Consider the following 12,306-nt stretch of genomic DNA (forward strand, 5'->3'; position numbering starts at 1 on the left):
AGGGCTTTCGAGTGAGCCCCAAAGGGTTCTGTGCCCTGGATGGGGGCTCCAGGAGTGGGGGTGTGGGGCAGCAGTATCAACATTACTGTCAATACGTGGTCAATAGGCACGTTCAGATTCTTGCTGAAGTTTGGTTTTTCAAGTGGATAGAAAAGGTCTTTCCCCTTTCACCACTTTAAAGGGGGTAGGAAATGGCAAAAGGTTCTGGGTTCTTAGCTCTTGTCTCTTCATATGAGGTATTGGGGTCCCCCCAACTTCGATGGAGTCCCCTGGGTTTGGGGGCAAGCAATTCTCAATGGACAGTGGTCCTTAACCTCTACCCCAACCCCCATCCCAGCCCCATTCCTTAGGTAGAGTCCAGTTCAAAGACGCCTTCACCAGTGGGTGTGGTGAAGAAACAGGGGGGTGTTGGGGTGTGGTTCCCCCCCACTCCCTCTCCATCCCTCTGGTCCCTGGGCCCCTCGCCCTTCAGCTTCAAGCTGCGCTCAAAGTCCAGAAGCTGCCCCATGAAATTGAAATTGGGGGAGATGTTGGATTTCTGCCGCTTCACCAGGTCATATGCATCGTTGAGCGAGAGGTGAAGTTTCTGCATCAGGTAAGCCACGGTGACGGTGACGGAGCGGCTGATGCCAGCCAGGCAGTGGACCAACACCCCACAGTTCTGGGACACAGCTTCATCTGAGGGAGGCAGCAAACCGAGAGAGAGAGAGAGAGAGAGAGAGAGAGAGAGAGAGAGAGAGAGAGAGAGATTCAAGAAGTTAGCCAATACAAGAGGTACCTCTCACTCTTCATCTTATCCCCCACAACACTAATCTCAACTGCCCCAATGTCAACATAAACCTCACCCCTGGAACACTGAATTGTGTTCTCTTGGGAAACCCAATTCTCCAGCTTGGAAACCCAAACTAGGCCTATTTTGGACATCCAATGTCGATGACAATGGATTTAGAATGGGTGGCCTTCTTTCATCTTTCTAAATGCTTTCCAGATGATTGTTATCGAGCAGATCTTCCTACTTTGGTACATTCATGTGGGGCCTTCCCTCCACCAATACAGATTGCAATCCCTTAGGCTTCTCCAAGTCAAGTGAGAGGAAGACTTGTGTTTAAACCCCAGCTCTGCTATCTCTGTGACCCTGGGCCAATCCCCACCCTGGACCTCAGTTACTTCCCCTACAAAGTGAGGGGACTGAACTAGATGAGCTCAAAGAATCCTTCTAGCTCTAGATCTGGGACTCTTCCCCTTTCTGGGCCTCAGTTTCCTCCTCCATAAAATGAGAGGATTGGGCTCAATAGCCTTGGAGGTCTTTTCTACCTTTAGCTACTGAATCTTAGTATCATCTCCCTTTCCTTCATCATCTGTTTTCACTCATTATCCCCTACCACTGCCCTCAAATCCTACTCCCTCAGCTCCGGCCATGGCAGGCTCCTTTCCTACTGGCCTTTTCCTACACTATTATCCTTCACCTGGAATGTTTTTCTGCCATCCCCCTATTATATGAGATCTTTCCCGTCATTCAAGGCCCAGTTCAAATCTCATAGCCTCTAGGACATTACCTCAGGCCCATATTCTGGCTTTTATCTGAACTTCTACTATATTTAATGTCACGAATGTCATGAGGCTTAACCTTGTGTTACTCTCATCATTTTTTTGGGTGTGAATTCTATAGAAAACAAAAAAAGGGAGAGAGACAAGGGAGGGAGGACAGAGAGAAGAGGGGAAGAGAGAAAAAGGAGAAAGGGAGGAAGACAGAGTTGAGAAAATGGGAAGAAAGGGAGAGGAAGGAGAGTGACAGACATATAGATGTGGAGGTGTAGGCATGTGTGAGTGTGGGTCAGAGGTGCTGGCACAATTGTCCCATGCATGATTGTTCCACAGTCTATGCCCACGTGAGCATGTGGGTAGACAGGAAATATTGAGGGGAGAAGAGAGAGAAATAGGGAGATACAGAATAAGGTGTCAGTCTGAGTGTGTGTGCGTGCGCGCATGCACAGTGTGAAGGTAGGGGTATCTCTGGTTACCAACAACTCACCAATAAAGTCAATCGCCTCTGGGAAAAACTGGGAGAGGTTCTGGCTCCAGTGGTCAGAGATGGGGATCTGCTTGTAGTGAATGTCGCCGTCCTTTTCAAAGAGATTGGGGAGGTTGGGGGTAACATTGAGGATGTAGCGGATGCCCAGCTTGGCCAGCATGTCCATGTTGGCTGAGTCCTGAGCACTACCCAGGTAGAGGTTGGGGAGAATTTGAACAGGTAAGGATGGGGGGTGTCCTGGTGGTGGAGGGCTCCCACCCTCGGACTCCAGACTGTAGCTCAGTGTGTCCCGGTCTGGGTCTGATTCAGCATCTGAGCAGTCTGAGCTGAGGCACAGGCCTCCCAGGCCCACCACAGGTGCTGGAACAGGCACTAGTGAGTTACTGGCACAGGGGGCATCAAGCTTCGTTTTGCAGAGGTGTGGCCACTCAGCTTGGAATTTGCTGAAACCACCTGTAGTAGGGAGAAAGTGGAAAAGACATGTGAAGAAAATGTACTGGGAATTAAGATACACAGGACTTGACATGGCCACAGCTATCTAAAGCTTTTGATGCCCACAAACATTGAAAGGATCTAAAGGCCTTCCTTAGAACAGAGGATACTTAATTGTTAGTGACTAATAACAGTTGACTCTAATAAGTGAAGATACTGCATTGTACTTAGGTGTTTTATTTCTCTAAGCTCTGCATCATATTGCCACTCCATTTTATTTCTTAGCAAATATAGTGTTCTGATATCTCATTTATACTGTTGTTTTACAAGCTACATGCCATTTTTATGGGAAAAGCCATATTGACTAGATACTATGTTAAATACTCTAGGATTCAGCTACTCATTCCTGGGCTGGGAAGAGCCTAAATAGCGAAGAACTCTGACTATCCACCCAGTGGCAGCTACTCAAATTGCAGGCATAGTGTCTAGAAGAACGTAACCAGTCTCTAGAGGGTTGCTATGCAAATTCCACTCTATTAAGAGAAACCAAACATTCCAGGGATTGAGTGGCGATGGCAAGGTTTTGTCCCTCACGAGCTATCTATGTTTTCTTCCAGCCACCTCAAACCGCCACTCCCTCTACCAACCTTCCCTGGTTAACCCCATCTGATCCCAATCATGTCACACAGCCTTTTAGTACTTCCAGAGGCTCAGTGATCCATGATCAATATGTTGACAAATATATGTGTGTTGAAAGCCAAGTCAATGATTATTTATTGAATTTGTAGTTTCTGTCCTCATCAGGAGCTGTTATATAGGTAAGCAGATGGAGAAAACATCTATTAAGGGATTACTATGTGCCAGGCACAGAGAACATCTCGAAAGAATGTGGGCAATGACAGAGTGAGAGGCAGGCTGGCCGAATTGATAAAGAACTGACCTTGGAGGTGGGAATACCTGGGTTCAAGGCCCATCTCTGACATGTACTGGCCGAGTGACCTTGGGTGAGTTGCTTAACATTTCACTCAGTGTTCTAAGACTATACATTGCAGAATAATTGCTCCCCATGAGTTTCCTATGTCAGTGAAATCACAGGAGTAAGATTAAGCACTATGAATCACTTCACTGGATTCAACAAGCATGGGCCTTATATATGATAATGGCTCTGATGAGGATGGTAGCCATTAGTTAAATCAAATATTAGATTGAGACCGAGATCAGCTGTGTGATGTCCAAATTCACACTACAATTAAATGCCTGTATTTTCAGTTTGACTTGACAAATGCCTTTAAGCACCTACTATGTGCCAGGCACTGTGGAAGGTGCCAGCAACACAAAGACAAAAATAAAATGATCTCTTACCTCGAGGAGAGACAGCATGTATACAGATAAACACCAATTACACACAAAGTAATTTTTGAAAGGAGGGAAAGCAGGAAAGGTCCTATGTTGGCAGTGTCATCTAAACTCTGAAGAACCAGTGATTCCAAAAAGATGGGAGAGACCACCTGTGCCCAGTGGTGGGATTCAGCTGGTTTGCACCAGTTTGGGAGAACCAGTACCTAATTTTAGGTTGAGTTTGGTAAACCTGTTGTTAGCGGGGGTGGGGCCTGCACCCGCCATGCCAGTGGCAGTGGCGGTGCCTCGGCTCGGTTCCATGGAGAACCAGTTGTTAATTTATTTGAATCCCACCACTGCCTGTGCCCATGTGTGAAGATGGGAGCGGAATGTCCCCTACAGGCAACAGCTAGTTGACCAGTTAAACTGGGATGGATCATGGGCAAAGGCGATCAGTACAAGACTGGAAAGGTAAGTAGGAGCTAGATAGGATGGGGGGAGACTTTAAATGCCAAATTAAGGACTTTATATTTTTTCTAGAGGCAACAGAGAGTCAGAGTTGGATGAACCAAAGATTTTTGAGTAGGAGCCTGGCGTGGTCATATCTATTTTGGGAATATCGATTTGGCAATTGTATGGAAAAGGGGATGTAGAGGGGAGAGAAGAGGAGCATGGGAATCACAGCAATGCCATTGCAATAGTCCAAGTGAGAGGTAAGAAGGGTAGAGCCTGAGAGTCAAGGGCATTTCCAAATGGATGCCCATGTGGGCACCTTAAACTCAACCTGACTGATGCACAACTTGTGATCTTTCTCTCCCCAATCCATCTTCTGAACTTCCCAATTTCTGTCAAGGGCACTCCCATCCTCCCACTCAGCCAGGCTGATAAGCTCCTTCTTTTCCCTCACCTCCTCTCCGCCATCTAATCAGTCTCCAAGTCTTCCGATTCTAATTTCCTTTTGCATAGGCTGTCTCCCATGCTCCCATGGAATCTACACCCTCCTCACCAGGGCCTCTCAGAACCCCTTAGATACTAAAAGCTCAGCTTTTAGCCACCTCCTACAGGAAGGCCTTGCCTAAAGTCAGTGAGGTGGCACAATGGATAGAGTGCTAGACTTGGAATCAGGAAAACCTGACTTCAAATCCAGTCTCAGACACTTACTAGCTGTGTGACCCTAGGTAGGTCACTTAACTTTTGTCTGCCTCCATTTCCTCATCTGTAAAATGGGGATAATAACAGCCCCTATCTCACAGGGTTGTTGTGAAGATCAAATGAAATATTATTTGTAAAGCTGCTTAGCACAGTGCCTGGCACAATGTAGGCACTCAAAAAATCCTTGTTCGTTCCTCTCTGATTCCTATCCTCCCCTTGAAATTATATTGGATTTGCTTTGCATATATTTTATACCTACTAATATATGTATATGTTGCTTTCCCTGATAAAGCGTAAGTTTCTTGAGGGCAGGAACTATTTCATTTTCATCTTTGCATCCCCAGCACATAGCACACAACAGAAGCTCAATAAATGCCCGTTGATTGTTTGACTTAAGGATGACTCCAAGGTTGTGAACATCCGTGATAGAAGTACAGTGGTTTCCTTAACAGAAATAGAGTGGTCTATAGAAAGGATGGCTTTTTGGGAAAAATCTAAGGAAGTCTGTTTCAGATGTGTTGAATTTGAGATGCCTATGGAACATAAAGGTGGAGAAGGCCAGCAGAAAGTTGGTAATGTGGGAATGGAGTTCAGGAGAGAGACTAGGGTTGGATATAGGGATTTGGGTGTCATCTGCCCAGGGATGATAAACTAAACCCACGGGACGTGATGATTACATCAAGCGAGAGGAGAAAGATAAGAGGGCCCTAGTCTTGGGGGATGCCTACACTTAGCGGGTGGGAAGAGGATGATGTTCCAGCAAAGGAGAAGGAAAAGAGATGGTCAAATGGTTACGAGAAACATGAGAGAACACTGGCCCAAAAGCCAAGAGAGGAAAGAATACTCGGGAGAGAGGGAGAGTATACTAAGGGGTATGAGAAGGAGTGAGATGAAGACTCTCAGCTAGTTTATCATAGGAGTTGCCCGCAAGAGGCCTTGGCAAGAGTAACAGAGGACTGACGATCTTCCTTCCAACAAGATAGAATTTTAAACAGGCTTAAATGAATGATGACAGGAATGTAGGAGCTCAGGGTGAATGGAGGGTGAGCAGGATGCCAAGGACAGTTGACAAGGCAGGACTATTTTGTTTAGCTATTTAGTTTGGCAGGGGGAGGCGGGTCAAAGAAAAGCTAGGACAGTCGCTCAGGAAAAATGATTTCTTTTGCTTTGATTTTCTTTGCTAAATGGAACATTATTTCAACTGGAAAACATGAAATCAAAATGACTTCTAAGGAGTTAATATCCAAGCTCTAAGTAGGAATGTAGAGTAAGAGGTCACTTAGCTGTCCTTGATGGATCCAAGTCATGAGGCCCAGACAACCCTACAGCCCAGGAAGAACTAGAACTAACTGGTGGATATGATGGCTGAATCACTATTCGCGTTCTTTGAAAGACTATTGAGGATAAGAGAGATAAGATGATTTCAGAGGGGCCATTGATGTTTGGGTTTTCAAAGGAGAGACGTGAGTAGAACTATAGGTCAGTGAGTGTGATTTCAATTGCTGGAAAAAAAGTCAGTGCATATCATTAAAGGGATGGCTAGTAATGTCTAGAAAGGGAAGGTGGCGATGCCAAAGAGCCAGCCTGGCTTCATCAAGAATAGATCGTGCCAGGCTAGCCTCATTTCCTTCTTGCACAGGGTTAATAGACTGGTTGATCAGAGAATGACATACTTTGCCTAGATTTTAGTAAAGCACTTGACAAGGTTTCTCATGTTCTTTTTGTGCACAAGATGGAAAGATGTAGGCTAGCTGATAACACAGTTAGGCAGACTCTGAACCCGTTGCATGAACACACTCAAAGAATAGTCATTAAAAGCTCAATGTCACTTTGCAAGGAGGTCCCTGGAGGAGTACCCTAGGGATCTGTGCTGTGCAACATTTTTATCCATGACTTTTATAAAGGGATAGTGATAATAATGCCTCACTCTCTCCTCTAGGGTCATCGAAGTCCTGTGGCAGGACAAAGGTCAAGATGAGTGGCCTGGCGATGAGCCGGGATGCAGGGGGTGACTTTGGCCTTTCTAAATTAAGGTCTTTCTCAGGTCTCAGTTTGTCTGAGGCTAGGCCCGTTTAATGACTAAGGACTAGGTAAGAGTTGAGACAAAAGATGGCCTAGTTTACCAGCATAAAAATATCAATTTGGGATGGGAAAGACCACCACCACCACCACCAATAATAACAATAACAATCAGGATTTATACAGAACTTTTTAGGGCTGCAAAGTACTTTACAGACATGGCATTTGATCCTCACAACAACCCTGGGAGGTAGGTGCTATTATTATTCCCTTATTACAGATGAGGAAACTGAGGCAAGCAGAGGTTAAGTAACTTGACCAAGGGCAGCTAGGTGGTGCAGTAGATGGAGTGCTGGGCCTACAGTCAGGAAGACCTGAGTTCAGATCCAGCCTAAGAAACTAACTGTGTGACACCATATGTTCCACTTAGCCTTTGTTTGCCTCAGTTTCCTCAACTGTAAAGTTGGAATAACATATTATTAATATATTTATAATAATTATATAAAACTATAATATTGTTTATAATTAATATAATAATAACAGAACAATACCTTGCAAAGTATTGTAAAGGTCAAATGCGATCATATACGGCGCCTGGCACATAGTGGGCACTTAATAAAAGCTCATTTCCTTCTTTTTCAGGTTTACACAGCTAAAAAGGGTCAGGCCTTCCTGACCTCACCACTCTATCCACTTCATCGCCTAACTGCCTTGCCACCTGGCTGCCTCCAGCTAACCTTGGATGGCAGAGTTAGTCTTCAAAAAGATCCTGACAGGCTCAAAGGGTGGGTCAAATCCACGAGAATGAAATTTAATTAGGTGTCTCCAAAACCGTCTTCACAAATACAAAATCAGAACATTGGGTCTAGGTATCAAGTCATCTGGAAAAGGCTCTAGCATACTACATACTCCACAGGAGCCAAGCGCTTGAGACGTGATAGTTCCAAAGCTAACGAGATTTTAGGTCTCATTAAGGACCGCAGTGTCCAGCGATACGTCCTCAGCACTGGGAAGACTCCGTCTGGAGCCTGGGGCTCAGTTCTGGGCACCACATTTGAAGGAGGAGGATTTTGATATGCTAGATTCTAAGTCCAAAGCTCTCTTCACTCCCATGCCTAGACCGTTGAGCCTTTGCTGTTACCTCTTCCTTCTTCCTCTTCTGTCTACAGCAATGGGAAATTTCACAATGTTACTAATTACAAGTACCCTCCACCTGACACATAAACCCATCACAGTAAGCTCTGGTTTATATGTCCTGAATGCCCACAATCAAATAGACGGTGCAAATAAGCAGATTTTTTTTTTACAATCCTGAACAGTAATCACCGACATTAAAAAAGGGGCCCAGAGGCCAAGCAAAGTCTGAGTCATCAAAGAAAGATTCCATTCTGTCTAGAAAAGTTGTGTTAAGTATATTTGACTAACTCCTCAGTTTTTGAAAACTGGCCATGTACGAGAGAGACTTTTCTTCTGCATGTATCAATCTGCTCAGTCTGGTACTATGTCAAAGAGCCATGACTAGGTTCCAATCCTGATTGACCTAGGGACAGGCACCTAATCTCTGACCTTAGTTTACCCATTGGTAAAATAAGGGGGCTGGATAAAGTGACCTCTAAGTTACCTTCCAGCTCAAAGTCTGTGATCCTACCCCAAACTTTTGAATGATTCCCTATTCCCAACTATGTCAGCTAGGTGGCGCTGCAGTGGATAGAGTGTGTGCCTTGGAGTCGGGAAGACTCATCTTCCTGAGTTCAAATCTGACCTCAGGCACTTACTAGCTGTGTGACTCTGGGCAAGTCCCTTCACCCTGTTCACCTCAGTTTCCTCATCTGTAAAATGAGCTGGAGAAGGAAATAGCAAACCATTCCAATATCTTTGCCAAGAAAACCCCAAATGGGGTCACAGAGAGTCGGACACAACTGGAAACAACTGAACAACAACAAATTCCCTACTATGTAAAGTCCAAACCCCTTAATCTGACATTCAAAGCTTTCTACAATCGGTCTCACCTGATCTTTTCCATCTTTTCTGACTCTACTTCCTTGATAGCCTAGGTTCAAGCCAAATATGATTTGATAGTCCACCTCAAACATGTCCTCTGCTTTCTCACCTAAGTGTCTTTCCTCCACACTATGTCCTATGCTTGGAATGTCCTCCACTCTTTTCATCCTCTGTTCAATCCAAACTTGTCCTATGGCCCAATTCAAATGCCCATGTCAGGGACTGTTTCTTCTTGCTTTGGATCTCCCTAGCCTTACAGACAGCAAGCATTTAATAAATGCTTCTAGGATTTGATTCCTACCAGTCAGAAATGTCCTCTGGAACATACTTCCCCCACCCCCCAATTCTACGTAGCACTTTCTGCTCTTATTAACTTATACATAGTTGCATAGTCGAGGTCAGCAACTATTTCTTATGTAATATTTGTAACTTCCCCCAGCCCTGGACACAGAGTTCTTAACACATCACATACTCAGATGATGTTTGTTAAATTGAACAAACAATAACCATAACCAATTTTAGTGCCAGCTAAGGAAAAGAGATGGTGGAAAAGAGATAGAGGTGCCCAGTTATAACAATATTAATACATACTAAGACTGCTTTTTTTGGGGGTGGAGGTGGTGGGATTCAGCTCTTGAAATTGAATACCACTAGAACACCATTAACCATTTTAATATCTTTAAAGTTTAGAATAAAAAAGTTCCTAAAATTTTCTATTTCTTGGTCTTTCAATAGGGAAAAATCCTTAAGTTTCTTTTTTTGGAAAATAGGGAGCATCTTATTTTACAAAGAAAAAAATTCCATTTGGAGGTGGAAGGGAAGTGTATTGTGGCCCTCTAGAATATTGCTATTAAAGAATTTTAAAGAAATGTTGAATTTCTACAACTCTAGCAATGCATACATGTATATATCGTTGTTTTGTCATTTTTTGTCATGTCTGACTCTATTAGCTACATATATGTATGTATATACACATATATAATGTCTGTTGTCAAGTGTATATACATACACCCATTTATATTTATTATATATTATATATTTGTTGCTGTTGTTCAGTTGTGTCCAACTCTATGACCCCACCTGGGGTTTTCTTGGCAAAGATACAGGAGTGGTTTTCTACTTCCTTCTCCAGCTCATTTTATAGATGGGGAAACTGAGGCAAACAGGGTTAAGTGACTTGCCTAGGGTTATACAGCTAGTGTATGAGGCCAGATTTGAACTCAGGTCTTTCTGACTCTATCCACTGTGCCACCTAGCTGTCCATATGGTGTATGGTGTATACACACATATAAAATATCTATCTATCTATCTATCTATCTATCTATCTATCTATCTATCTATCTATTTCCTGTTGTCAAGCAACCTTTCTCTAGGGAGAGAAGACTGAACTTAGTTGCTCTAGGCTGACTCTGTGATATACTTCACCATTGTTTAGACCCAATTTGATGCTCTGGAGCAGCCTAGAACCCAACTTTTTGGGGAAGACAGACATACCACCCAAGCTCCTCATTGCTTCTCTCAGCAGATCAGTGGCTACAGCCACTCAGAATGGAGGGCAACTTGAAGGAACATAAGACCATGCAGCCAACTGGATGTCTGTATCCCCACATTATTAGTCAGTGCTGACTGTCCATCAATACTCTCCTAAGCCAACTGTGTGCAAAGTTGCTTGAGCTTATCTTTGCCACTCTGCTCCAGGTGAGTATCTCGCCTCTGCACCCATTGCTAACGTGGGTATATCACCTCTGGGTGATTGCCTCATGAGTCAGATGAAATGACATATTTGGCATTGTGGAAGGGGCACTGGGCTTGAGTCAGGAAGTACAAGGTTCGAATCTTGCCACAGATGCTTACTAGCTGGGTGAGTGGGGGCAATGATTTAACCTTTCTATTCCTCATTGTCTTCATCTGCAAAAGGAAGGGGTTGGGTTCCATGACTTCTAAGGTCTCTTCCAGCTCTATGATCTGATTGGTAGGCCAGATATTTCCCAGCTCCAGATATACCATGTGGAGGAAAATCAGACTATCTGATCGGTGGGAACACCTTACTCCTTCCCCCCCCATCGTAGACCAATAGGAATGCATAGTGTATGAAAATCCAGATTTCCAGATCAGAAAATTAAGGAGTGATGACTTGATTTATACCAGGATTCTTTACTTTACAGAAAGACCTATACAGGATTCCTTTGAGTTGCCAGCTACCCCCTTGCATTTAAACTATAATTTGATTTTTTAAAAATCTGATTTAAGCAGAGGACAGCTGATTTCAATTTCTCATGGAAAACCTCCCCCTAGGCCATAGCTGGGAGGGGCAAGTCTGGGCAGAGCAGGCCTGAGCTGGGTACAGCCCTGAAAAAACATAATTAGGGAGATAAGATCTGGCAAGCTGGATGGGGTAGAAAGAGCCTTGGCCTAGGAGCCAGAGCAAGGTCTGCCCATGAATTTGCTCTGTGACCCTGTAAGGGAGGCAGGGCAGGGGGTCTATTCTCTTCTCTTCCAAGGGAGGAAACTGAGGCTTGCTCACTCATTCAATGAGTGATGTAGCTGGGGTTCAAAGCTTTGCCTCAGCACTCCCTGACAGGTCAGTGCTCATTCCACCAAAGCCTCCTGCTCCTCGAGGCACCACTGTCCCCATCCCCACCCCCGGGGCTGCCCTGGTCTCTCAGGAGCTGCCTGCCCCAGTCCAGGCACCTACCTTGTAGGTAGTAGGCGGGGTGGCCTTCCTCTTGCAGCTTCTGGAGCAAGGTGGCTAGCACTGACTGGGCTGCCTCGGCTTCCTCCTCCTCGACACATCGGCCTTCATCATACAGGAGGATGGGCAGAGGGGGCAGCGGCTGCTGCTGTGGTTGCAGCTGCCGCTGCTGCTGCTGCTGCTGCTGCAGCGGGCTGGGGAGCAGGGAACACACAGACAAGTTCCCCTTCCTGAGCCTCCGAAGCAGCAGTGCTGGGAGGGCTACGCTAAGAGCCCCCTGGACATGGCCTGACTCATAGAGTTCTCTGCTCCGGCAGTCCAGAAGGAGCAGCTGAGGCTGAGGGGCAGCTAGTTCTCTGCTCAGCCACAGGGGTGACCTTCCAAGCCCCTCCATGAGGACAGATGATAACTGAGCTCCCCCTGATCTTTTCAGAGGGGCCAGGGATGGATATGTACATGACCCAGGGGGCAGGGCCGGTTCTTTCTTTCTCCTCAGGCGCTCTCTCTCTCTCTCTCTCTCTCTCTCTCTCTCTCTCTCAAGCAATGAAGAGGGGATGGGAAGGATGAGGGCTAGGGGCCATCTTTACTTCTCTCGGACCTCAAGGAGTCAGTCAGAGAGCATGGCTAGGTCGAAGGTGTG

General features: G+C 45.3%; 1 protein-coding gene across 1 annotated transcript; it reads right to left on the reverse strand.

Moving 5' to 3' along the window:
• Positions 1-346: 346 nt before the first annotated feature.
• DUSP9 (dual specificity phosphatase 9) lies at positions 347-12,060 on the reverse strand. The gene is made up of 3 exons (XM_036740381.1): positions 11,670-12,060; positions 2,033-2,485; positions 347-678 (listed from the first exon to the last, which is right to left on the reverse strand). Exons 1-3 carry the CDS (start codon positions 12,058-12,060, stop codon positions 347-349), a joined length of 1,176 nt encoding a protein of 391 aa, XP_036596276.1.
• Between the last annotated feature and the right edge of the window lie 246 nt (positions 12,061-12,306).

Source organism: Trichosurus vulpecula (genome assembly GCF_011100635.1).
Source record: "Trichosurus vulpecula isolate mTriVul1 chromosome X unlocalized genomic scaffold, mTriVul1.pri SUPER_X_unloc_1, whole genome shotgun sequence".
Taxonomy (NCBI): domain Eukaryota; kingdom Metazoa; phylum Chordata; class Mammalia; order Diprotodontia; family Phalangeridae; genus Trichosurus; species Trichosurus vulpecula.

Bases quoted from the DNA above. Each gene is read 5' to 3' on its own strand.
- DUSP9 (XM_036740381.1), bottom strand. From the start codon at position 12,060: ATGGAGGGGCTTGGAAGGTCACCCCTGTGGCTGAGCAGAGAACTAGCT. The intron at 2,486-11,669 runs GTAGGTGCCTGG...TCCCTACTACAG, and splicing joins CCCCGCCTACTACCTACAAG to GTGGTTTCAGCAAATTCCAA. The intron at 679-2,032 runs GTGAGTTGTTGG...TGCCTCCCTCAG, and splicing joins AGAGGCGATTGACTTTATTG to ATGAAGCTGTGTCCCAGAAC.